Consider the following 25,798-nt stretch of genomic DNA (forward strand, 5'->3'; position numbering starts at 1 on the left):
CAAGGACTGAGAAAAACTGAAGGTGAGACCGGAAGGGGAAGGGGAGGAGGCAGGACTAGGGGGGGGCGGTCAGCAAGGGGCGGGACATGTGACGAGGAGGCGGGGAAGGGCAGACCCCGGAAGGGGGCGGGTTTGAGGCCGCAGACTCGGCTTTCTCCAGGCAATCGCATCTTCCCGGCTTCCATAGGGCAGAATCTGCACGGATTCGTCTGGGAACCAATCGGGGCAGAGCACTGTGGCGCTAGAGGATTGGCTCAGGTCTGCGGCGCCCCCTGCGCCCCGGCCCCGCCCCCTCGGCCGCGGGTTCGGGTTTGGTGGGTTTGAAGCGGCCGGGGAGGGCCGGGCACCCCTCCTCCTCCGAGCCCAGGCCTTGCCCGCACCTGGCAGAGTCCCGCCCCAGACCCTTCTACCCACCACAACACCCCGCCTGCCCCTCTCAGAACTGGAGCAGCTGGTGTCCAAGATGTATGGACAGGTGGCCCAGACCCAGGGGTCCGTGGCCTGCTGGCTTCATGGTGGACAGCAGGATTTGTCTAGCTGCGGATTAGCAGAACTAGACAAATTGGTCTTTAATTGCTGGACGTTTTAAAGTTTTTCGAGAACGTTTTAATGGTCAGGTGGCTTCTGATTGAAAGCAGCTCCGTCCAGGTCTGGACAGGTCTCGCCAAGCGGAGCGCAGGTCAGCGCAGATCCTGCCCACCCTTGGAGGCTGTTCTCCCGCAGCAGCCCAGGAAGAAGCTGTAACCAGAGACTGGAGGCATAAGCAGCCAAAGGTGTTCATGTATAAGGGGAACGGGACCTGGAGTGACTGGGGCCAGACTGGCAGACGGGGGCTTCTTTTCCTGTGTCCTAGTAGCTATCCCTCTGCCTAGAATACCGCCTCCCCCGAACCCATGCCCGAATGCTCACGTGGCCCCTGCCCTCCTCCTCTATAGGGCACTCACTCTGAAGTTGTCAGACCCCTCATGAATAGCAGCCCCTCACCCCACCACTCACTGCCCCAGGAGAAATCACCAATTACTGTATATATTTAACCCTTCTCTGTCACAAGAAACACTACAAGAAAAGGGACCTTATCCTGGCCCTAGAAGACACTGTAGCATAATCAGCCAGGGTTTGACCCATACATCCTGGGTGACCAACTGATCAGTTCTCCATCAGCCAGTACACCCAGGCCACTGTTCAGACCCAAGAGGGATTCAGGCTGGACTGTGAGGTGGGGCAATCAGGCCACAGGTGGGTGGACTCTGGAGTACCCTTCTAGGAGCATCCCTGCTGGGCGACAGTGCACAACAAATCCTCAGAGACTTGGGTCTCAGGAAGGAGGGCCAGTTGCCACCTCTGCAAGTGGAGTGTTACTTGAGTAATTCAGTGGTGTCTAGAGGTAGGTCCACTCCACAAAGGAGGCAGAGGACAAGGGTGAGCCCCCCAGAGGTAATGGGAGGGGACTGAGAGAGTCCTGTACCCAGTGGAGAGCAAGGTCCCTCTAAGACACTGCCCCCACACCCCTGCACTTCGACCTCTACCCACTCCTGCATCCCCAGTAAGAATGAGACATGTGTAGCCTTTCTGTCCAGATTGGACAGGTTTTGTTGGAAGGTCCCTGTGTGGGGAAGGTCACAGGACACAATTTCTGCCTTGTAGGAGAGGGAGTACCCCAAAATGTAGTAAGACTCTTTCTTCTTTTTCTTTCTCTCTTTTTCTCTTTCTCTTTTGTTCTTCCTTCCTTCTTCCTCCCTCCCTCCCTCCCTTTCTTCCTTCCTTTCTTTTTGAGACAGGGTCTCCCTATAGCTCCAGGTGACCTGGAACTGAGTACATAGATGAGGCTGGCCTTGATCTCACAGAGATCTGCCTGCCTCTGCTTCCGGAGTGCTGGGGAAAAGTACATGCACACCATCATACCTGGCCTTAAAACCTCTCTTAAAACAGCGCTTAAGGGTTAGAGCATCAGGTCAGTTTTGAATACAGACCTACAGAATGAGATAGATGGATTATTCTCTGGGCTAGGGCCCAATAAAATTTGCCAGACTAGAAAGCTAGCAAGTCCCATGTGACTTGCCGGCAGAGTTGGCAGTGTGTGTGGGACATGGTGCTACAGGGCATAAGGAGAGCCCTTTGGGCCAGGCAGAACAACAGGATTGTGGAGTTCCTGGTGTACCCAGGTCTGGGAAGCAATGAAGTCTGGATCCCTGGGGCCTGGGGAAATTGTGTGGAAGGAAATCTGACTGTCCTGGAGGCCCTCCCTGGGCACTGAGATCCTAAATGGACAGTTTGCTTTCTGGAGAATGTGATGGGATAATAAATCTGGGTCGGGACTGGGAGGGGGGCAGGGGGGGGCACCCTGCACTTGCTCCAACATAAGGGAAGGCACCTCCCCACAGAAACAGGAGTCTGGAAGGAATAGCCACCCGGTGTGAAATCACTGTTTATTGGCTGTGATTCCCTTGGAGAGAACACATGAGAGGCCTCCGACATGCAAGAGGAGGCATAGGCACAAGGACAGACAGACAGAAAACACGTGGGTTATGCTAAGCTCGGCGGCCTGGTGCCCCATGCGCTGGGAAGGGGGTGTGGGATTAACTCAAGAGAAGGCCATCTGCTCAGAGCCAAGGTGCAGAGGGTGGCTCAGGTGAGCAAGACATGGTGGGCCAAACATGCTTGTCTCTTTGGGCAGAGGGCATTCTGGTTAGTATTGCAGTCTAATTGTTATGGCTTCTCTAAAGAGCTATGTAAGGTCATGAAGGTCAATGCCAAGCCACATACCTGGCCCAAAACTCATGGACACTTAATGTAGTTTTAATGTGGACAGAAATGTCTGGGAAGACCCAGGATTGCCTTTCTGTCAAGATAAGACTCATCAGATACAGACCTCATTTACCTGAGATTCAACATATTATGATGTAAATTAAAACAAGTATGGAGAACAATGACTGCTGGCTGAGCGAAAGGGAATAGCTGGGCCATAGTCCCCCTGGGCCATGCACAGAACAGAACATCACAGCCCGAGCCCAGGGCCTGCATTTGTAGGCCCCTGTCAAGCCCTTCAGAGGAGGAATAGAGGGGAGGGTGGGGATACCTGACCCTGTGGCCCTCTGACTGCTCTGCACATGGGTCCACAGAGCCCTGGGCTTTTAGGAGGGGGCATTTTGAAGGTAGATGTTCAGTGGTGAAGGTAGGAGCTCCCTCGGGGACTTGACTGTGCCCTTCACAGAGAGGACAGAGGCCACCAGGGAGAGGTGGGACAGAGATTAATGGGATTCCAAAGTGTGCATCACAGGAATACCAAGGGACTCAAACTGTGTCTGAGAACCCCTCAAAACTATTGCTTTGTTTCCCCTGGTTGAGTAGGGAACACAGCTGTGGCATTCCTGAGAAGCCAAACCTTGCAGACAACAGTGAAGAAGGGAGCAAATAACAGAAAGAGACAGTGGGACAAAATATGCAAGGGCCGCCGGTGAAGACTAGAGCGGCAGCACACAGATAGGAAGACAGAGCGTGGTCCGGCAGGTCCAACAGGTCCAGAAACTGGGGCATTGGGCTCAGGGAGCGGCTGGGGCCCCCAGGGCCCACTGCCCATCCCCCAAACCCCATCCCACTATGGCTGTGCTCCTGAGTTTGGGCCCTGACAGGTGCCCACCCATGCAGGGATGGCACCGCAGGAGTGGTCAGGGCTGGCCCTCCAGGGCCTGACCTTGGGCAGGCTGGGTGGGAATGGTGAACTCAAGATCAGTAAGGAGGGGTCCGACCACCCTCAGGCAAGGATGCACAGCACTGGGGCCTGAGGGTCACACCCTTGCCTGGTGGAGTCGGGGATGGCAGTGCGGGGAGGGGTGGCCGGAGGCTCCCTAGGCGCAAAGGGGGGCATGGGCAGGACAGATCTAGGACTATGGCTTATTTTTGCGTGGGGGGGTGGTGCTGCATCTGCTCCCAGCATCCCTTGGGGAGGCCTCCGCAGGGGTCTGTACAGAGGGCGGGGCTCCTGGCGCTGACCGTGTGGCATTACTTCTTGAACATGTCCTGCAGTGGCCCAGGCAGGTACTTGATGACGGTGTCCAGGATACTCTCATCCTCTTCCTCTGGCTCGTCCCCACAGCCAGGTGGGATAGCCTTCTTGGGTCGAGTCAGGCTGCCTTCTGAGTTAGCCTCCATGGCTGCCTGGGCCTCAGCCTCACGCTCCTCCTTCTTCTTGATACCATACTGCAGAGGAAAGGGTAGTCCACTGAAGCTTGCACACTCACCTCCCAAGTCTGCTACTATCCAGGCAACACCCAGGGAGGCCAGGTCCTCCCTGCACTCAAGAAAGCACCCAGGGACCCTGAAAAGTGGTGTTCATGACTGAGAAAGACATGAGCAGAGTCCTAGGCCCATCCTGTGCATTGGGGCCCTAGAAGTGATCCTATCCAGGTTGTGGGAACCACACAGAGAATGGGCGGTTAAGAGGTACCTGAAGGATATATGAGACATGAAAGAGAAAGAGAGCCTGGAAGAGGGGGCTATAGGGAGGAAGGAGGAGCAGAGGAAAATGGAGGGAAAGGAGAACTACAAAATATTTGTTTGAGCCTGGCGCTGGTGGCGCACGCCTTTAATCCTAGCACTCGGTGGCAGAAGCAGGCAGATCTCTGATAGTTCGAGGCCAGCCTGATCTACATAGTGAGTTCCAGGCCAGCTGGGGCTACAGGGAGACCCTGTCTCAAAAAGACAAAAGAAAAAAAAAAAAGAAAAAAATTTCTTTGAATATATCATAATGGTATCTAACATATTATATGCTGATTAAAAAAATAAAAACATAGGGGCTGGAGAGATGGCTCAGCGATCAGGAACACTGGGTGTTCTTGCAGAAGACCCAAGTTCGAATCCTAGCACCCACATGGCAGCTAACTATTGTCTGTAACTCCAGTTATCCCATACCTTCTTCTGTCCACGGGCACTTACATACATGCAGGCAATACACAAATACACATAAAATAAAAATTAAAAAGATAAAATAAATAAATAAATAAATAAAAACATAAACAACAGGTGCCTGAGATCACAGAGGCATGGGGAGGCTGCTCTCTGGGGCTCCCTGTGGAGAGCATTCTGGGAACCCCTATACTAACCCTGGTTCCTCCTCCAATCCCTCAAGCTTCAGACCTTGTATTCCTGGAAGCCTGGAGGCTTATGAATCCCCCAAATTCACTGCTTTGTTTCCCCTGCTCAAGAAGGAACATGACCACTCCTGATTTATCCCACCAGCTCCTCCCCAAAGAAGGGGTGCACTCTGCTTCCAGATGAGGGGCTGCCAGATGGGTACTCTTCTTCTACCAAAGGCACCTTTCCCCTCTCCTGGGGCTTCCCTTCTACTAGTGGCTTCCAGTGTGAAGGAGGCAAGGGCCAGCTTCAGGCAAGATCAGAGGACACCAGGTACTCCTGATAAGAGGTAAAGGGGGCTTATCTCTATTTCCTCAGCCATCCCTTCACCCCCTTAACAGAGCTGAGAATGCAGGTCCTGATGACCAGGAGGTAGGACTTGTCAAGGGACAGTCACATCCCCAGGCACCTGCCAGCACAAAACAGAGCAGTGGTAGATCAGCCAGAATGAGAAACAAACAGCACGGGCCCTGCCCACAGCTGCAACCTGGCATTGGTCCCACTGCAGGTCACTTCCTGGGACAGCCTCGCCCACACAGGCAGAGTCCCTATGGTGGGGAGGAGGAACATGTGCCTCAGTGTCCTGTGGGGTGATGTATGGGTTGGGAATGATGTCTCCAGAAACTAGGTCAGGCTAAAGCAAGCTTTCCTCCAGCCAGGGGCCCTGGGCTGCTATAAGCAGAGGCAATGCAGCACGCATGGGTCAGGTGAGGTAGGTAGGCCACCCAGGAGGCAGAGCTGCCCAAGGTTATACACTCAGGAGCATGCATGTGATCAGGAAATGTGTATAACAGGGGGCCCCACTACTGCCTTATGAGTTACTCAGTTTGGTCTAAAGTGCCAGTTTATCCACTGATGTTCAACTTCATTCTGAGGTCATGTCTACTCTGAGCGCCACATTAGGGAAAGCCATAGTTACTCTTTTTAGGGGATGCCATTAAGGCTCCAACCCAGAACCAGACTCATGTATTATTGTGGTCAGTTCTGATTTCTGGGCTCCAATGATAAATGCCAGCTTAACCCAGGGCAGCTATCCATTATGTCCAAGATACGGAAACAACAGCTCAAGTACAGGACCAAGAGGTACTTGACTTCTAGAAGGCATGCCCAGGTTAGCTTCCAGAGCCAGGCCAAGACTGGGAGATGTGGTAGGGGGTCTGATGTATTGGAGATAACAGAAGTCCTGAGACTGTTGAGGAAAAGCCTATGGTGGCTGTCGGGAGCTGTTAATCCATTATGTACATAAGCTGTGGCAGGCTTGTTTACTGAGTTTGTGTTTTGCACACCAGTACCTAATCTGCCAAATCAGGAAGAATGTGTTTATATGGTGGAGCTTACAAACAAGTATAGAGACCGGGGCTGCAGTCTCTATTCCCAAGTATCTTTCCTGTGTCTTGTTTTTTCTTTCAATCCTCACTCCCCCTTTCAGGTACTGTCCATCTTGGCCGGTTAGCACCGGCACTAGGTGAAGTTGATCCAGTGGTGGAGCTTACAAACAAGTATAGAGACCGGGGCTGCAGTCTCTATTCCCAAGTATCTTTCCTGTGTCTTGTTTTTTCTTTCAATCCTCACTCCCCCTTTCAGGTACTGTCTGTCTTGGCGGGCTGGCACTGGCAGGTGGCTATCAGTGGTGAGAGCCAATAGCTCTGGCTGGCACACACCTGAATACCTGTCATCATCACACAGACTGAGGGAGCCTGAGTGAGTACAGAAATGTGGGGGCTGAGACATGCTTCAAGTCTTCACCATAAGGAAGGTTCTGGCTAAACAGTTCACTGTGGGTGGCTGGAAGCATATGCAAATCTGGTGATGCATATGCAAATTTGGAAGTGTGTATGCAAATCTGACTGTGTGCACAAACAGGTGGTGGGAATGTAAATAGGATGGTGGGTATGCAAATCAAGTACCTGCTCAGATGACTTCATAATGAGTATGGATACTACCCCCCATCCTCAGACAAACAATCCTGAATGGTCATGCCCAGTTCTTCCTTGGATGAGGTCATCTGGGGCCTCAAATCAAGAGGATGTGAGAACTGGTTCCCAGCACTCAGTCCCTTCTCCAGCCCCTCATCACAGAGAAGCCTTAGACCACCACTTGGCCTCTCTTTCTCTGACCAGTTTACATAGCCCAGGGGAGGTTAGGGATCCAGTGCTAGTGAGTAACAGGGGCTGCCCAGTGAGGGCTGAGGAGCCACACCAGTCAGGCAGTATTTACTCTGTGGAGAGTAGGGAATTTGGGATAGCAGCAGCAAAGGCCCAAAGATTAGGGCTATAAGGGTCCAATGTGTCCAAGCAGCTGTGCAGCAACAGGTGGGTGTCAAGAACACTGACGGCTTCCTACCCGCTTCCCACTGTTCCAAACGGGTTGAAGTAGCATAGGGGTAGGGCATCTGGGTGTGTCTGGAGCTTTGACCCCTGCAAACTTTCCCCTTTTTGGTCCAAGTTTTCCAACTGCATCAGAGGCTCCTACTTTTGGGCGTTCACTTGGATAGTCTCCATTTCTTTTCCCCATATTCAGCCTGGCACGGGCTTGTTGAATTTGATGGAGGATAAATTTTGAACCTCAAATTTCTAAAATGCTGAGAGGTCAAGGCCTTTTTGGATGGGGTAGTGTCTGGCAGGGACTTCCTATAGAGATCAAGCCCGGCCCAGGACTCCCCTGGATTATTCACCCAGTGCCGCTCTGGATGAGGGATGCCCAAGCTTCCCAGAGTCAATGCACATCTGAGCACCCAGCACAGTACCCCACCCCAGCCTTGCTCTGCCCTCTCTGGGCAGCTCTTCCCTTTCAGTTCTGCCTGGGGACCTCTGTAGTGCTCAGCTCAGCTCTCTCTTGCTTCTCTGTCACTCCATCTGACTGTCTCGCTCCAAGAACTGCTGTCTGTCGTCTCTAACTTTCCATTCCCTCTTTCCCATGTCCCTCTCCCCTTCCTGACACAGTAGAGCCAAAGTGTGGGGGAGGGTCTGTCCACATTGATCACATCATCAATAGAACACTCTAGTAAGAGCACCAAGTGACTCACTGGCTGCGAGTCAAAGCAGAATGAGCAGGCACCTTCTGTAGGACCTGGGAAACTCTCCAGTGACAGTGCTCTGAGGTGGGATGGCCGGTGCATAGCTCAGCCCCATCAACAGCATTCTGTACTCTGCACTGTATGTGGGATGTGGGTATGTTAGGGCCCAGAGGTTGGGGTATGGGTGGGAAGAAGTGACCAGCTACTCAGCTGGCCCTTTGTGAGACCAGGAACCCAATGTGCTCAGCCACCCACCAGCTGTGTCCCTCCATCTTAGGAGATCCAGTTTCCACATGAGACCTAGGAGCTCCCTGCCACTGACAGACTGATAAGAGAACCCGACATGGGCCCACAGGCAGAAGCGGGTCCTGCGGCCTGAGCCTTCCACTCTTCTGAACTGGAGGACTCTGTAATACCCCAATCCCTCCCCAACCCATGCTTCCCACCTACCCAGGCCTATTGAAGCACCAGTACAGAGCTAAGCCATAAGAAAGACCCAGATGAGGCTCTTCTTCCCACAGCCCCTAGCATCTCTTCTGTGTGGACAACAATTGTCCCCACTATGCATCTGTGGCTCTGCCCTCCCCAGCACCTGGAGGCCTAGGACAGGATCCAGTGCCCTACTGTGCTGTCTGCCCACCTGGCTTCTAGCAGCCCCTGCAGTATGCACTGAAGCGGGTAACCACCTCTTACCCCTTCTCCAGGGTTCTACCCAGCTCCCCCGTACCATATCCCACTGGCTGCAGTTGAGATGAGGGATGAGTGGGATGAGGGACTGGCCACTGCTGAGGAAGGAGGCTTCTCCTTCTCACAAGGCCACTGCCTGCAGCTCTCCTCCTTGCATCTCTTAGTCACCCACCTTGTCTCGGATGCCCTGACGCATGACCTCGCGCTCCGCCTCCATCTTAGCATACTTGGCTTTGCGTTCCTCTTCTGCCTGCCGCAGTGCCTCCTGCCGCTCTTCCTCCTTCTTGGCAGCATCGGGGTCCTTCTCCTCGTCACCCCCAAGCATCTTCCCCATGTCCTTCGTGGCCCCTGGGGACAAAGGTAGACATTAGTTAGTAGCATCCTGGGTTCACAGTCCGTCCTGCTGGCCATAGGGTCCAGTAGTGTCCATCCTTTGAGGGAAGTAGGTGAGCATGCTGGTTTCTGTGTGGTGGCTATGTCTATGGGCTTACTTGTTGACATATGTATGTGTGGTTGCATGTGACATGAACGTGTGGCTGTGTTGTAGTTGCATGTTCATATACATGTTCATATGTCTCTGCATCTGTGTATGGTCATGTGATTGCACATATGTGCTGTGTGTATTGGTGTAGCTGCTCATCTATGTGCTTCTGAGGGGCAGGTGTATATTCCTGAGGCCAGTGCCCAGCAGAGGATTGAGTTCCAGAGGGTGTCAGAAGGAACAGGCAGATGTGCAAATACATAGATGAGGAGCAGGCAGGGGACCACTGGCTGGTGGGCAATATCACTAGCAAATCAGGTGCCAGGCGGGTGGCACCCATGACCCAGACTACAGGCACTGCCTGTTTTCAGCACCAAGGCCCTAATTCCCCTTGTGCTAGGTGCTACTTTTCTCATGAGCTCCTGAGTCACAGGCCCTACAGACACCTCCCCAAACGCCCTTACAGCTCGGCCCACAGGACAGAGGCTGTAATTACAGCCCAAACATGGCCTCACAGGCCGGCCTCAGCCCATGCACCAGACACCAATGTCACCCAGTATGGTGACCTGGAAGGCCCCCTACCATCTTATCACAGAGTACTGGCCCATTGGCCTACTGTTCCCTGTGTCACCATAAGTTATGTACCATAACAAGCCAGAGCAAATCCAGCTCCCTTCTCTATGTTGTGTCCTTTGAGGAGTTCTGGGAGACTGGTGGATCAGGGCCACTCCAGTAATGTGGGACAGTGGTGCTGAGCACCAACTGCTGAGCCCTGCTCTGCAGGTATCTGTGGTACCATGGGACCTCCTGATAGGCCAGAGATATTCTGGCTGCCTGAAACCCTACCACAAGTGATAGGGAGATCAATGCCACCTTGTTAGCATTGTCACAATGCTGACAGGCAGCCAGCCTGGACCAGGCATTTGACAGAACAGATCCCGAGTCTAACAGAAAATAAGGGGCTTCAAGGTCAGTTTTCAGCTACATCTAGAGAGGAGATTCTAGGCCAAAGACTCAAAGGAAACTGGGTCATGAAGTAGTCTTCTAATGGTTCTCCAGGTTAACTCAGAGAATCTATGCCTCTGGTACAGCTGTCTCTGGCAGGCGTTGGGGCAGGTAAGGGCAAACATTGCAATCCCTACTGCTTTCATGTAAATCTTACGCTCTACTAAAACAAGCTAATTCACATTAAAGTGAGAGAGACCCATAACTTTTCTCCTTCCTAGAAGGTGCTGGCATCTTAAAGCAGAAAGGACTGAACCTGGTCTTCATGTGTCTCCCCAGAGGAGGATGTATGGTGACTGGGGTGGGCCAGGATGGGCTTCTGCCTGCCTAGGCCTGCTCCCTCCCCCCAGTCACTTGGGCTCTAGGACCTGCAATGGAAACCCTACTTACTGAATGCCAACTATGTACAGAGTTGTACTACTTGGGTGCCTGTTGGGGCTTCCCTGGGTCTTCTTACATGCCAGGACTTCCTATTTGGCCCTGCTTGGGCTCTGGGAAGGGCTACTTGGCTGAGGGAAGATCCGCTTTTGATATACATGGGATACATGAGCCTATAGACTATGGAGGCTGCTCTGGGAGGTTGAGAGACACCAGGCCAAGTTGAGAAGCTAAGACCACTCCACAGTGAGGATTTGTACTTGAGAACAATCTGTAAATCCCCTGAGTATCAGAGATGGCTTGACTTACCAATATGCATTTCTCTGTGCTTGACTGGGAGTGAGGCCAGCTGGACACTGAGGGTGCTAAGGAAAGCACACACCTGGCTCAGAGAATACCTGCTGTTTGCTAACACAGACCATGGAGCCTGAAGCACTGTGTCAAGGCAAGGCCAGGGCTGTACCTGGAACTCCTGTTAGCATCCCCCACAGTCAGCCTCTGATCCTCCATCCACCCCCAGATCCCGGGAGCCAGGTATGGCTACATCATCTTTTTAAGAAGAGGGACGCCAGCCCACATCTACCATCTAGGGGTGGTAGGGGTCTAGCAGCCACATCAGTGTCCTACTCTGATCTTGATATGCAGAATTGGCCTGGGAGTTGCCACATCCTTCCCATGTTCTTGTTAGCCATAGCCACCCCTGACAGGTACACATAGGAGAGAGGGCCACTACCAGGTAAACAGAGTTGGGAACACCCCCATGACACAGATGAGGCATGGCACCTCTTCTCCAGGAGGCATCCCACACTTGGTGGGGGGAATCCAGAAGTGTTACAGCTACAGCCTGGGTGCTTATAAAGGGAACAGAAGGAGGAGAGACCCAGGCAAGGCTCAGCTACACATGCTGGTGGCGGCAGGAGTGGCCTCTTCCTTCACAGGAGTACACTCTGCCTTGGTGCCATCTACCCATCAGTACACATCCCGCCTGACCCCCATATCCTCCCTCTGGAAGACAAAGAAGCTGAGATCTTTTTTCTTGCAGGGCTGGGGGATGTCTGGCCTTAGCTATCCCTATCATAGGGTATTGTATTTGTTGTTCCTGTCCCAGAACTCTGTCTTAGAACCTGGGCCAACTGGCTTATACACTGTGTCTCCCATACATGTGTCCTGGTACTCCTTGAGTAACAGCCGCCACACTCCAAGTCCTTCTCAGAACCCACAGATCTTGCAAGTGCAGTACAATTCACTGTACATTACACACAGTTAAAATTGTATGTATTTAAATAACACATATAATTAAAATTTTTATTTTGGAATAATTTTAAATTAACAAAAGAATCACAAAGATTATGTGAAGGGCTCTTAAGTGTGCATGACCCAGGCTTCTCTGAGGCTAACTGTGTGTACAATTAGGTACCTTTATCATTGGAGAGGTTTCCGTCCCACAGAGCTGTCAGCCTGCACATGTCCCTCACACAAGGCTTCCATTTTATGGATGTCATTTCTGGTCAGGGATCCAGCCCCAGATATCAAGTTACATTCAAGTTAAAGTTAATTCTTAGAAATGAAACAATATTTTTACCTTGAAATTAAGTGTTGGAAAATTTTAATGAAAAACTAAAGATAAGGGGGCTGGAGAGATGGCTAAGAGGTTAAGAGTATGGCTGCTCTTGCAGAGTACCCAGGTTCCATTTGCCAACACCCACATGGTGGCTAACAACTGTCTATAACTCCAGTTACTGGGGATTCAACACTCTCTTCTGGCCTCCATGTGTATTGCACACACATGATGCACTTACATACATGCAGGCAAAAGCTCACAAAAATTTTTAAAATTTTTTAAATACTTAAATGAGACATTTGTGATATTTCTTATCTGGGAAATATCTTTCTTACAAATTCTTCGTGATGTAAGGATCTCAATTCCCTCCACTCCAACTTCGGAGTTTAAAAGTTTGTGAACTCTGGGGCTGGAGAGATGGCTCAGTGGTTAAGGGCACTGCCTGCTCTTGCAGAGGACCCAGGATGGATTCCCAGCACCCACATGGCAGCTATGAACTCCAGTTCCAGGGGAATCCAAAGCCCTCTTCTGACCTCTGCAGCATTGCATAACACGGGTGCACTCGCATACATGCAGGCAATACACTCATACACATAAAAATAATTTAAAAATTTTTAATAAAGAAATATTTTAAAAAATGTGAAATCTGACAAACCGAGAATGAGGTGCACAGGAATGCAGAGGGCTCTGTTAGGGAGAATGAAGCCTGGAGGGAGCAGGAAGAGAATGGGACCTCCCAGTCACCAGGCAGGTGTGAGGAGAGTGTGAAGCACCACCAGCCTGAGAACACTGGAGAGAATAGGATTCCCCTACAAGGGGTAGGAAAGCTGAGCTTCCCACAGAAAAGAATGAAACTGGACTCAAAACTCTATACACTATAGCGTATAGAGCTGAATAGCAGTCTCCCACAAACAGTCTTCACCACCATCCACAGCCTACCACCCAGCTTCATTTTCCTATACAGTGTGTGTTGCCTGGCTGTGTGCTTGCTTACCCAGTTTTTTAATTGCCAGTCCCTCCTCTAGACTCACAGCACATGGCTTTGTCCCTAGCACTAGAACAGTACCTGATATTTAGCAGGTGCTCAACAAATGTCTGGTGAATAATAGATTTTAAAATTTAAGAGCTATTCATCATGTATGTAGCTACAGCATAATCTTAGCAATTGCCCTACTAAGATCATAGTCCATTTAAATACCAAGCAACCTCTTCTCAGTCTCAGGGACAAGGACAGAAGCCTCATAGCCTTGTTCCTACTCACCCGTGTTCCAGAGCACTTAGTCTCTGTTTGAAAGCAAAAAAAAAAAAAGGCATAAAAATTTATGAGAAGTTGGGAGTTAACATTTTTTTATTGATAACATGATCATTCCTACAGAAAACTCAAATGAAGACAGACCTAGTGATGCAGACAAAATCACTATTGTAACCAGTAAGTGAAACTCATGAGGCTGTGATACAAAATAAATGACAAATGGCCTCGCACATACTAACACAGAACTGGTAAGTAGAATATAAAACAAACCCTTAACTATGCTTCCCAAACCATAAAATAAGCTGTGATTTTATTTTTAGTATTCATTTATTTTTGAGATAGGGTCTCACTATGTTGCTCAGGCTGGCCTTGAACTTGTGACCCTCTTGCTTTAGTCCTAAGAGGCTGGGATTAGAGGCCTGCACACCAATGGTCAGCACCATGGATTTTTTTTGAAAAGATTTTTTTATTCATTTATTTTTATTTTATGTGTATGAGTGTTTTGTCTGCATGTATTTAAGTGTACACATGCATATAATGCCTGTGGAAGTCAAGAGGGGATTGGATGCCCTGAAATTAGAGTTACAGTTGGTTGCTTGCCTCCATGTGGATGCTGGGAACTGAACCCAGGTCCTCTGCAATAGCAGCCAGAGCTCTTAATTGCTGAGCCATCTCCAGCCCCAAGCAAAGTTTTCTTATGCAGGCAATAGAAAAGCATGAATCTTAAAAAAAAAAATCAATAAATTTGACTTCAGCAAAATACAATTTTGATCTTATATTTAGAATACATAAAATTTTGAGCTCCTACAGCTCAGTAGCAAGAGCATAATCTGTTTTGTGTCTGTTTCCCCAAGACTGAAGCATTCTCTCCTGGAGGGGAGGAAGGAGACTCAAGACTCAGGAAGTTCACTAAACTTACAAGACTTGTGGGCCTGTCCCTGAGATTACAGATGTGGTAAACAAGTGCTAGAAGGGAGGAGACTCTTCAGTGGTATAGTGCCTGTAAGCTGTGCAGGCAGCTGCAGTGACGCAGCTCTCATGGGACTTCAGCTGTATTGGGCCTTTCAGTGATGCAGCTATGTGAATCACTCCTACCGCTGTAAGTGACCCCAGTGAACCCATTGGCGCATCAAGCCACACTAGGGTGGAGCAGCTGCTTTTCTCCATCACTGTCCTCTCTGGGGTGAGGAGAAGTAGTCTCCACAGAAAAAGTTACGTGTCGTAACATGATTTTAAAAAATGGATGAGGACTGGGGAGATCACTCAGTGGATAAAAGCACTTGCTGCGTGCGCATGAGGACCTGAGTACAAATCCCCAGAACCCTCATAAAATCTGAACTCATAGCATGAATGTATACATTTCCAGCATTCCTACGGGGAGATGGGAGTCAGAAGCAGGAGAACCCCTGGAAGCTCACAGGCCAACTAGTCTGGACTATGCAGTGGAAAAACAATACTGAGACCCTGTCTCTAACACAGTGGAAGGTGATGCCTGATACCCAAGGTTGTCCTCTGACTTACATATGTGTTCCATGGCTTATGCACACAATGGCATGGCATGTGTACACCCATAGCCACAGATGAATGCAGAGAGAGAGAGAGAGAGAGAGAGAGAGAGAAGGCTTAAACATTTTACCAAAGAAGATATGCATATGGCCAAGAAGTCTATGAAAAGATGCAGCTGACACTACAAATGGTTCTTAGCCACAGAGATGATGCCATATCTACTCAAGTGTGATCGAGATCAGCCACACAAGGCTGGGACAATGCACAGCCAGAACACACACATCTCTGGCAGGAATGCAGATGGCACAAGCATCAGAAGGCAGTGTATCCCCCCACCTCTCTCTCTCTCTTCTTTTTTTCAGCACTGTGAATTGAACTTAGGGCCTCACAAATGCTAGGCAAGTGTCCAACCGCTGAGCTCTAAAAACAGCCTTAGTTTCTAACAAGGTTAGATACACCACCTATATGATGTGTCTCAGAAACTCAAATCCCAAGTATTTCCCCAAGAGAAATAAAAACTAAGTTCACATGATTTCAGAAACAGGAAAGTTGTGCAGCAATTTTATTTGTAATAATAAAAAGTGAACCAACTCAGATGTCCATCAACAAGCAAGGAAACCTGGAACATGCGCACAATGAATGGAGCATTGCTTGGCAGTAGGAAATGAATCATTGGTTGGCATACCCAATAACATGAGAGAATCTCAGAATCTTTTTTTTTTTTTTTTTTTTTTGGATCTTTTTGAGACAGGGTCTCTCTGTAGCCCCAGCTGTCCTGGAACTCACTATGTAGCCCAGGCTGGCCTTGAACTCACAGAGATCCGCCTGCCTCTGCCTTCCCAGTGCTGGGATTAAAGGCGTGTGCCACCACGCCCGGCTGAATCTCAGAAGCTTTTATGCTGGTTGAAAAAAGCCAGATTTAAACTAAAAATGGTTTCCTTTAAGTATTGCAAGTATAAGCTGATCTATACTAAGAGGATTGTCTAGGGTGACAACAGGTTTGGTCCTAGGGAAATTTGTAGACTGCTTCCTGCAAAGGATCACACACCAAATACCAGCCACATCACCATCAAATGAATCTACAATCTAAGAGACTAAGGCAGTAAAGATCATCTTTCCTGTTCTAATCAAGCTAGAAGATCTAAAAAGACCACCAAACTTAGAGTCACAGAGGTTCAAATATTGGAAACACACATGTAGCTAGTCTTTCAACTGAAGGGTAAATTAAAACTAAAGCTATAAAAAGTTAGAAAGCAGTTAAAGCAGACACACTGCAATTGTTCCCTGACATCAGGTGTGTCACAGGACCCCACACATATGCAGCACAGTGTTTACAGAGCCTTCCCACCATTCTCTTAGAAACCACAGAGAAAAAAGTCTGGGCAGTTTCAGTACAGAGACAGGGCTTTTTGTTTCCAAAGATCAGTCCATGATTGGCATTTATCTAAAAACAGATTCTGTGGTTGAAACTGTTTTGGAGGAATAATTAAAGTGTTTAATCATAAAGGAGAAAACACGAAGTAGAGGAGCTTCATTATCACCATAAGTAATTTAAAAAATAACCCAAAGTAAGACAGGGAGAGAGGATCCAAAGAGAATCATAACTGATGTGAAACATGAATGTCATCACAGTGAAGAGCGTGATGGGCACACTGCTTTTATCACATGGCTTTGAAGGTTCCACTGAGTTTCATGAGAAAAACAATGAGTACCACATCTTAAAAAGAAGACACAGCACAGCACCTTGTCTTGCTGCTGATGCCATCTGGTATTTAAAATGCCCAGAACATTCCAGCAAAAACTGGCCAAAACTAACTGGGCATGACAGAACGACTGAGCATGACATTTTACCTAAAGTCAATGGTTTTGTCCTAAACTATCCATACCAACTGGACACATGTGAGAGAGCTCTTCCATTCACAGTATGGAAACAAACTATGCTTGACAAAGAAATTTATAGGAATTATGAAGAAGGCACTGTCTTTGAGGTTTGTAAAAGACATACCAGCTCCCTGTAATACAAGCTTACTGTTCAGAAGACAGCAGCACCAAAGTGTGTAACTGCATATGGTCTGGATTGCATCTCTGATTTAAACTCCAGGATATTTTTTAAAGTGTTGGTAAAATTAAGGTTTTTTTTTTTTAATTTACTTATTTATTTATTTTTCTTCGGTCTTTTTGAGACAGGGTCTCCCTGTAGCCCCAGCTGTTCTGTAGACGAGGCTGGCCTTGAACTCACAGAGATCTGCCTGCCTCTGCCTTGCGAGTGCTTGGATTAAAGGCATGTGCCACCACACCCAGCTTTATTTATTATTATTTTTATGTGTAAGGGTGTATTGCCTGCATGTATGTGAGTGCACCTGTGTTGCTCAATGCCACGGAGGCCAGAAGAGGGCTTCAGATTCCCCTGGAACTGGAGTTAAGGACAGTTCATAGCCTCCATGTGGGTGCTGGGAATCGAACCCGGGTCCTCTGCAAGAGCAGTCAGTGCTCTTAACCGCTGAGCCATCTCTCCAGCCCCAAAATTAAGGTTCTTATGGCAGAATAAATGTCAGAGAGCATTTGACTTAAGTGCCCTAAGAAGTGAAAATGTCAAGCTGGGCATGGTGGTATATGCTGTAGTCTTAGAAATTGAGAGGTCAAGGCAAGAGGAGCACAAGTTCAAGGTCGACCTCAACTAAATAGTGAGTTTGAGGCCAGCCTGAGCTACATAAGACCCTGTAAAACAGAACAAAACAAGACCAAAAGGAATGGAAAACATGCACCCTCCTGGCATCCTAGGCAGGCAGGTAGAGAAGAGATGGTTGTTATGGTGGAGATGTTTTAAATGTGATTCATGTCCACTGCTGGGGAAGGTGCACAGTCAGCCTATAGAGAAAGGGGAGCAACAGCAGAAGTTTGGAAAAGCAGCCAGACACTATTGCACATCCTTCTGCTCAGCCCTCCCACTACAGCCACCTGTCCCATTATAGAAACGCCTCTATGGGGACATGGATTCACAGATGTCCACAACCCCAGCAAGGGCTGGAGACAAGGTGATGTCCTGGGCATATGGCCAGGGCATATCTGGAACTACAGTGGACTTTGTGCTGTGGGACATCCTAAAAGAGGGTGAGGGACTGCCCATGGCAGGAGGACAGCTGCATGCAGGCAGGTACAGCACAGACCCCAGTTTTGGAAAGCAAGGAGAAAATCCTATGGACAAAGATATTCATGGTTTCATGGTTCTCTGAAGATGCAAAAAAAGACCAGAGGCTGCACGCCGTCCTTGTACTGACGCTGAGCCCTGGAAGAGCCGTGGGGAGATAGTCACCAAGATCCACTAAATGTCAGTCTCCACCACGATGCGCTCCCTCATACTCATTAGGACAGCTATTACTAAGACGGAAAGCAGCAAGCACTGACAAAGGTGTGAGGAAAGTGGAGCCCTTGTGCTGTGGCAGTGGGAATGTGAGGTGGTCCAGCCTATGGAAAACAGTTTGGTGGTTCCTCGAAACATCAAGCACAGCATTACCACATGACCCAATAATTCCACTTCTGAATATGTACACAAAAGTGTTGAAAGCAGGCACTCAAACAGACACTTATCTACCTACACATACTTGTCCACTCCTGGTCCTCGAAGCATCATTTACAGTAGCTAGGAGGTAAAGCAGCAAGCACCAGTCTACTGGAGAGTGGAGAAGGAAGTATGTCTGTCCACACAATGGATACTATTCAACCTTGAAAAGGAAGGAAGTTCTGACACAACACAGTATGGAGAAACCCTGGGAACATACAGGGTGAAATAAGCCAGTCACAAAGGACAGGTGCTATGAGTCTCCTTTGAGGCCCCTAGAGCAGTCAGATCCATGGAGCAGAAAACAGAACAGCAATGTGGGGACTGGGAGACAAAAGAAGCACACCTAAGTGTTTCCCTGGGACAGAGTTTCAGTTTATCTGGGACAGAACATTCTGGAAGTAGAGGTGAAGGCTGCACAATGGTGTAAATGTGCTTAATGTACCACATTGCACACCAAAATTGACTTAAATAGTAAAACATATATCATCACAATAAAAAAGAAATATAATTTTAAATTTAATAATTAATAATTTTATAATTTCATCTCCCTAGATCTCCCAAAAGAGATATGAGGTTCTGACCAGGATGGTAGACGCACATCCGGAGTGATGTCACCTCCCAGACTATGTGAATTGACCTTTCTAGCAGCAGGTGAGCTGTGGCTATTGGAGCACAATCAATGTCTGTCTGAGAACTGGAGGTGATAAGGTCCTGATCTCATAGGCCCTAGAAAGTAGCTGGCTTGCAAACTCCCAAACAAGTTTCCTGAGTCCATAAGGGCTTACAGGATGAAGCATGCCTCTGCCTCAGTCCTCCACAGACAGAAAAGACAGCAAATGAGCCAAGACAGAAAGGAAATCAAAATAACCCAAACAGAGGCTAGAGAGATGGCTCACTGGGTAACAGTGCTTGCTGTGCAAACCTGAAGACCTAAGTTCAGATGTCAATACCCACATATTAAAAAGCTCATGAGGGGATGGAGTAGGAGGATCACTGGGGCTTGCTGGCTGCCATTATAGCTCCAGGTTCAGTGAGAGTCCCTGTCTCAGAGGAATAAGGTTGGAAATGATAGAGCAAGAGACCAGACATCCTCTTCTGGCCTCTGCATACACACACCTCACACATACATGTGCGTGTGTGCATGTACACCACACGCACACACACACACACAAATAGTCAAATAATTCATTATATCTTCTATCATCATAAGTTAGAAATCTTGAATGAAATCCATTTGCAAAAATTTTATAAAAAGCTGAGAACGATGTCTAGGAATTCACAGATGGGATCTTTCAAACATTCAAGAAACAGATAATTCCCACAAAATTTAGAATGTTCTTGGAACAGATAAAGAAGGAAATCCTCTGGGTTATTTTTATTAAATTAGCATAAAGGCAATGAAAGAAGTCAGGTGGAAAGAAAGGGAGAACGGAGGTATGGAAGAAGGGAGAGAGAGGGAGGGAGGAAGAGAGACAGAGAGAAAGGGAGAGAGATGGAGAGAGAGAGAACACATTCCCTTCCAAACAGGCCAGGAACCAGCATGTAACATTCAGCCAAAGGGAACCTGGCATCTGGCATTTCCTAGGGACTCCTACGAGAAGGCAGAACTGAGTTCAGTGAGTCTCATTTTTTGAAGGTAGGGATGGCTTGGCATCAAAGCATCAGTCATGACTCAGATGCCACCCAGAGACACGATGGCCACCCTGTATCTGTGTCATGAGGTACTGTTCTGAGTATTTGTGTGTTCCCAGCACCTTCCTACTTCCCTCTCCTACAGACAAGCTAATGGCTTCTTATGTCCCTGTATCCCTGGGTAGGGGCAGCTACAGTGTTCATCCCCCTTTAGAAAGGACCTGGGGCAGTGGTAACCTGCACCTTGCCTGTTCACTGCCCTTCCTCCTTCATCTCGCCTTGCACACTTGCCTTGTGACTAAGAGGTAGAGTCTATACACAGCCACAGTACAGTCATGGCAGACAAAAGCAGATGCACCCTGCCACACAGAACCCACTGCTAAAGCACAATGAAGGCTTACCAGCCTCACATAGCTCTATGAAGCCAAAGACAGGCTCTTGGTGGCCATGGTTCCTCTCCCATCCCAGCACCCAGATGGCCTCATTCTCCTTCCCACAGAGACTGTTTTGAGTGCTTTGGAATTTCAGCTCAGTAGAGCCCCCCCAACATATAGTTGAGGTAGGCAGCCTGGCCACTGAGCACCACATTCCTATGTATACAGCCACTTGTATAGATTGCTCACTGTGACATCTCACTGTGGGGTAGCAGCTTGTCTATCCATGGCCTGCTGGCACACACTGGGAAGCCCCACTGAAAAATGTCCCGAGTCTCAAAGACAAGTCTGTACACTGGTCACTTACCCAAGTGCATCCTAAAATCAATTGCCAAACTGTTTAGCAAATTTAAACTTCACTTGGAAGAAATGATTAGACCTTGCCAAAGTAATTTCATCATTTTACACTTGCACAGTGACAGATACCGGCCCGGGTCCCCACAGTGCCATGCTGACTTGGCGGCCCTTTTGACTGTAGCCAGCCCCATGAGTGACAGGTGATGCCTCATTGCAGCTTCTGTTTGTATTTCCCTTGTGACTAATGGTGTTGAGCGTCTTTTACGTGCTTGTTGGTCATTCTTGTGTTTGCTTTGGGAAGAACATCAACTCAAAAGTCTTTCTTCTTTCCTTCCTTTCCTACTTTCTGTTGAGACAAGATCTTGCTCTGTAGCTGGAACTAACCTGGAACTCCCTCTGTAGCTAAGGCTGACCTCAAACTCACAGTCCTCCTGCCTCCACTCTTCAAGTACTTAGGGTTACAGTTTTGCCCCATGATGCCTGACCAAAAGTATATTGCTAGGACCAGTGAGGTGCTACCAAGCTTGATGACCTGAGTTCAACCCAGGGGGCCACATGGTGGAAGGAGAGAACCAACTCCTGCAAGTTGTCTTCTGACCTCTGCAAATAAGTATAAATTTTAAAAAATTTAAATGTATTCTCAAAATAAACTTTTTTGTAGAGCTGAGAATTGAACCTAGGGTCTCACACATACTAGGCAGGTATTCTACCACTGAGTCATACCCTCCAACCCATAAAACATTTTAAGAATGATTTAAATTCACAAAGGAAAGCAGGACAGAGCTCCTGGAAGCACACTCAGCCTCCTGATAACTAATGCCTTCCAGCCATCAGGCACACAGTGATCAGCAAGCCAACATAGGCACACTGTATCTGAAGCCTGTCCTCTGTGCATTTCTGAGTTTTGTCCCCTTTTCCATTAGGGGATCCCACCAAGGAAGTGACAGTGACAAGAAATTGCACTCCTTGGGGCCCTGACAGTGTCCTAGACTTCTCTTGGCCCTGATGACCTTGGTGTTTTGAGCTGAGCCTTTTGAGAACTTTGTACTCTCTGTCAATTGGGACTCTTGATATTTTCTTCATGCTCAGGATGAGCCCTAGATTTGGGGTGAGAGACAGAGCATGTTCTCATCACATTGCAGGGAGTGTTCATACAATGGGTAGGCTCTGCATTGCTGCCACTGCCTGGTGTCATGGTTGGGATGCAACCTCTACAGCTACCTCTCGCTCTGCATTCTGCTCTGCACAGACTGAAGGGCCACACTGTCTTTTGTTTTTATTTTTCTTTTGGCTCTTTATTATTTTGGAATTTTCCTTTCTTATTTTTATGGTTTATTTGAGATAGGGTCTCACTATGTAGCCTAGGCTGGGCTGGAACTCTCTATTTAGACCAGGTTGGCCTCAAACTCACATCTACCTACCTCTGCCTCCTGATGCTGGGATTTAAGGTGTGCACCATCTGCCCAGCTGGAGCCTGTTTGGTTTTTTTTTTTTGGGGGGGGGGGATTGTTTTGTCTTGTTTTTTTGAGACAGGATCTCAAGCAACCCAAGCTGGTCTTGAATACCTGATCCTCAGCCTTCCCCCAGTGCTGGAGTTACAAGCATGCACCACCAGACCCAGCAGATATAAGTCTATCAGTTCTCTCCCAGTCTATGGCATGCCCTTTTACTTTTTAATACAACCTTTTAACAAGTTTATTCTTTCATCTAAGTTTTCTAATTCATTGGCATGAAGTTGCAGTGTTCACTTATCACCTTCCTGCTCTCTGTATACCCTGAGTGATGGACTTGCTTCCCCATTTCTGGATTGATCATTTGTATCTTTTTCTGGTCAATCTGGCTTCAGGTTTATCATTTTTATTCATAGTAAAGAACTAACTTTGGTTTGTTTTCCCTTATGTTACTCATGTTTACCCTGATCTTTATTTTCCCCTTTCTCTTTCACTGGGTTTAATTTGATTTTCTTCTTCTGGATTCTTATGTTAAAAACCAAAGTATGCAGGAGGCTAAGGCAAGAGGACTGTGAGTTCTAGGCCAGTTTGGGTTACACAGCCAGATTGTGTCTCAAAGAAATAAGGGATGTTTAACTTTTCCGTTTCTTCTGCTCTCTACATATTAACCTCATCTGAAGGATAACTGGTAAGAACTTTCTCCTATCTTGTAAACTGTCTCTTTACTTTGCTCACAGTTTCCTTTGCTGCACAGAGGATTTTTAATTTCCTGTAATACCATTTATCCATTTATCAATTCTGGGGCTGTTTTCTAGGAAGAATTCTTTATTGTATATACTGCAAAGAAAAAGGGCTGGGAGTAACTGGAGTACTGTCTACCCCATCAGTCAATTCTCAGAGTTATTTCCTGTGCTATTGGAGTCCTTTGCAGAAAGCTCTTGCCTATGCTTATGATGTTCCCCAACAAATGCATGGATAAAGAAAATGTGGGGGGCTGGAGGGGAAAGGCTCAGTGGTTAAGAGCACTGACTGCTCTTGCAGAGGACCCAGGTTCAATTCCCAGCACCCACATGGCATCTGTAACTCCAGTTCCAGAGAATTTGATGCCTCCTTCTGACCTCCTTGGGCATTACATGACACAGGTGCACCTACACACATCAGGCAATGCACTCATACACATAAAACTAATAAAAATTATTTTAAGAAAGGAGATGTAGAACATACACATGACATAATTTTATTCAGCCATGCAGAAAAATCAAAGAAACTGGAAATTATGTAAGTGAAATAAACCAGACTTGGAGAGACATATAGTCCATGCAAGATCCATAGCAAGCCCTTGACATCCTAAAATTCCTGGTGCCTGGACCAGAGAGGAAACCCCAAAAGCCTGCACAGCAGGTTGGAAGCATGTGGATTTTAACTTTACTAGAGAAATCATGAGCTGGAACAAAAAGTACCTTCAAGTGCAAGGGGGAAATTCTCTCAGATCTAGAATTTTATACCCAGTTTAGCTGCCTTTCATAAGAAAGAGCAAAGACACCTGTTCACCTTCCAGCAACATTCTCTGCTTTCCAAAAAGCTACTCCACAGGGCCTGAGAGTCAGTCTGAGGCTTGCTGGCCTGGGGCCTTTCTGAAAAACCTGCTGGAAGGTGTGCAGACCGAAGGGAAGGATCCAGGAAAGGAATATACCTATCAGTATGTCTGGCACAGTCACCCACATAAACACACGGTGTAGAGGGCCGATGATGGGAGATGGAAGGAGCAAGTGAAAATTGAGACATGTTAATTACGGGACAAACAAAAGACTTATAGGAAATGCAGCACAGCTCTGATTGCCTGCAAGGTTAGCAAAGCTTACAGTGGAGTGACATAGGCATCCATCACTGGGACGACTCCTTAAGAGCACAGTGCCATGTGTTGTCAAGAAAAAACAGAGGTAATATCTGATCCAGGTGGAATTTACTTAGGATGGGCTGAGGACAGCAGACACGGCCCAGGAAAGCAGCTCCAGAAATACAAATTAATTCTGTCTCCTCTGACCTTGGCTAAAGTTGTTGCTGCCCTCACAGGTCATGAATCTCAAGAGCACTGGTTTAGATGCTGAGAGCCTGTAGACTCAGTGCACTGCCTGTGACCCCAGGCATTTGTGAGGATGGGTGGAGGGGAGGCCGGCAAATGCACATATATTACTCCTGAAACCAGGAGCTCAGACTCCATTCATTCTGTAACTCATTGCCAACAAGCTGAGCTTCTAGCCTAAACCTGTCTACCATGCAGAGTTCCTGAATATCCACCATTCATAGGTCACTTCACCCAACTGGTTTCAGTTCCCAGGTCAACCTTCTAGGAGGGAAACAAGACCACATCCATGTGCTGGGAGTGGTGTCTGATGCCACTGGGACCCAGACCCTATCATGGACGCTCCCAGACCTCAGTACGCACCTGCTCATTTCTATCTTTTACAACAAACCAGCAAACATTAAAAGGGGGTGGGGGAGAAAGTCTAATGGCATTCTCTCCTTAACACCTTGCTTCCACATTCGTGATGGGACTCTAAAACCACAGTGGCCATGGGGGCCATTCTCTCCACCTGGGGCTCTCATACACTGCTACCAATGAATCAACAGCACAGCGGGCTCCAGGGCTCTTGCCAGCAGAGATGGATCTATAGATGAGCTGCCTTAAAGATGTACCTCCATCTATTGATGTAAATAAATAAATAAATAAAGAAATAAAGAATGCAGAATCTCCCTCATCACATCTTCATGGCTGCCTGTATCATTTTGCCACATTATACTGTTTAAATAAGGAAAGTATACTTTCATGTTAAGAACTTTATAAATACGACAAAATTGGATGTTAATATCCAAATGTTTTCATGTGTGAAGAAAGTACAGTGTTAGGTCAATTCTCTACAAAAGACCACAAGATGGGAGAGAGTAAGGAAGAATGAGAGCACACAGGGAAATGCAGCACTTGGGGATTGGGGCAGAAGGATCCTGAGCAAGGCCAGCCTGCCCTACTATGTCATAGTGAGACCCTGTCTTTCAAAAAGAAGGAGCAATGGGAGCCTGGAAAGATGGTTCAGTGGTTAAAAGCACAGGCCGTTTTTCCAGATGACCCAGCTTTTGTTCCCAGCACCCACATGATGGCTAACAACTGTCATTAACTCTAGTTCCAGGGGCTCTGACACCTTCTTCTGGGTTCCATGGGTTTACACTCATGTGGTACACTTACATACATGCAGGTAAAAACTCATACTCATAATAAAAATAAATTTTTAAAAAGGGAGAAGACAGGAAAAGAAGTGGGAAGACTTTGAACAGGATGTAATCATTATCCACTATGTACATGTGGGAAGCCATCACAGTATGCCTGTGAATATGCATCATTACTGTGTTA

At 47.9% G+C, this 25,798-nt stretch overlaps 1 protein-coding gene across 1 annotated transcript in view; it reads right to left on the reverse strand.

Annotated features, from left to right (window-relative positions):
- Window positions 1-2,409: 2,409 nt before the first annotated feature.
- Window positions 2,410-25,798, reverse strand: part of Cplx1 (complexin 1) — a 33,153-nt gene continuing 9,764 nt past the window's right edge. Inside the window, exons 3-4 of the mRNA XM_008841782.2 lie at window positions 9,006-9,181; window positions 2,410-4,197 (exon numbers count right to left, since the gene is read on the reverse strand). Coding sequence (XP_008840004.1) covers window positions 4,000-4,197; window positions 9,006-9,181 — 374 coding nt within the window. The 3' untranslated portion in view covers window positions 2,410-3,999. The remainder of the gene's footprint in view (window positions 4,198-9,005; window positions 9,182-25,798) is intronic.

The sequence above is a fragment of the Nannospalax galili genome, unplaced genomic scaffold (genome assembly GCF_000622305.1).
Source record: "Nannospalax galili isolate Female #2095 unplaced genomic scaffold, S.galili_v1.0 scaffold101, whole genome shotgun sequence".
NCBI classification, from domain to species: domain Eukaryota; kingdom Metazoa; phylum Chordata; class Mammalia; order Rodentia; family Spalacidae; genus Nannospalax; species Nannospalax galili.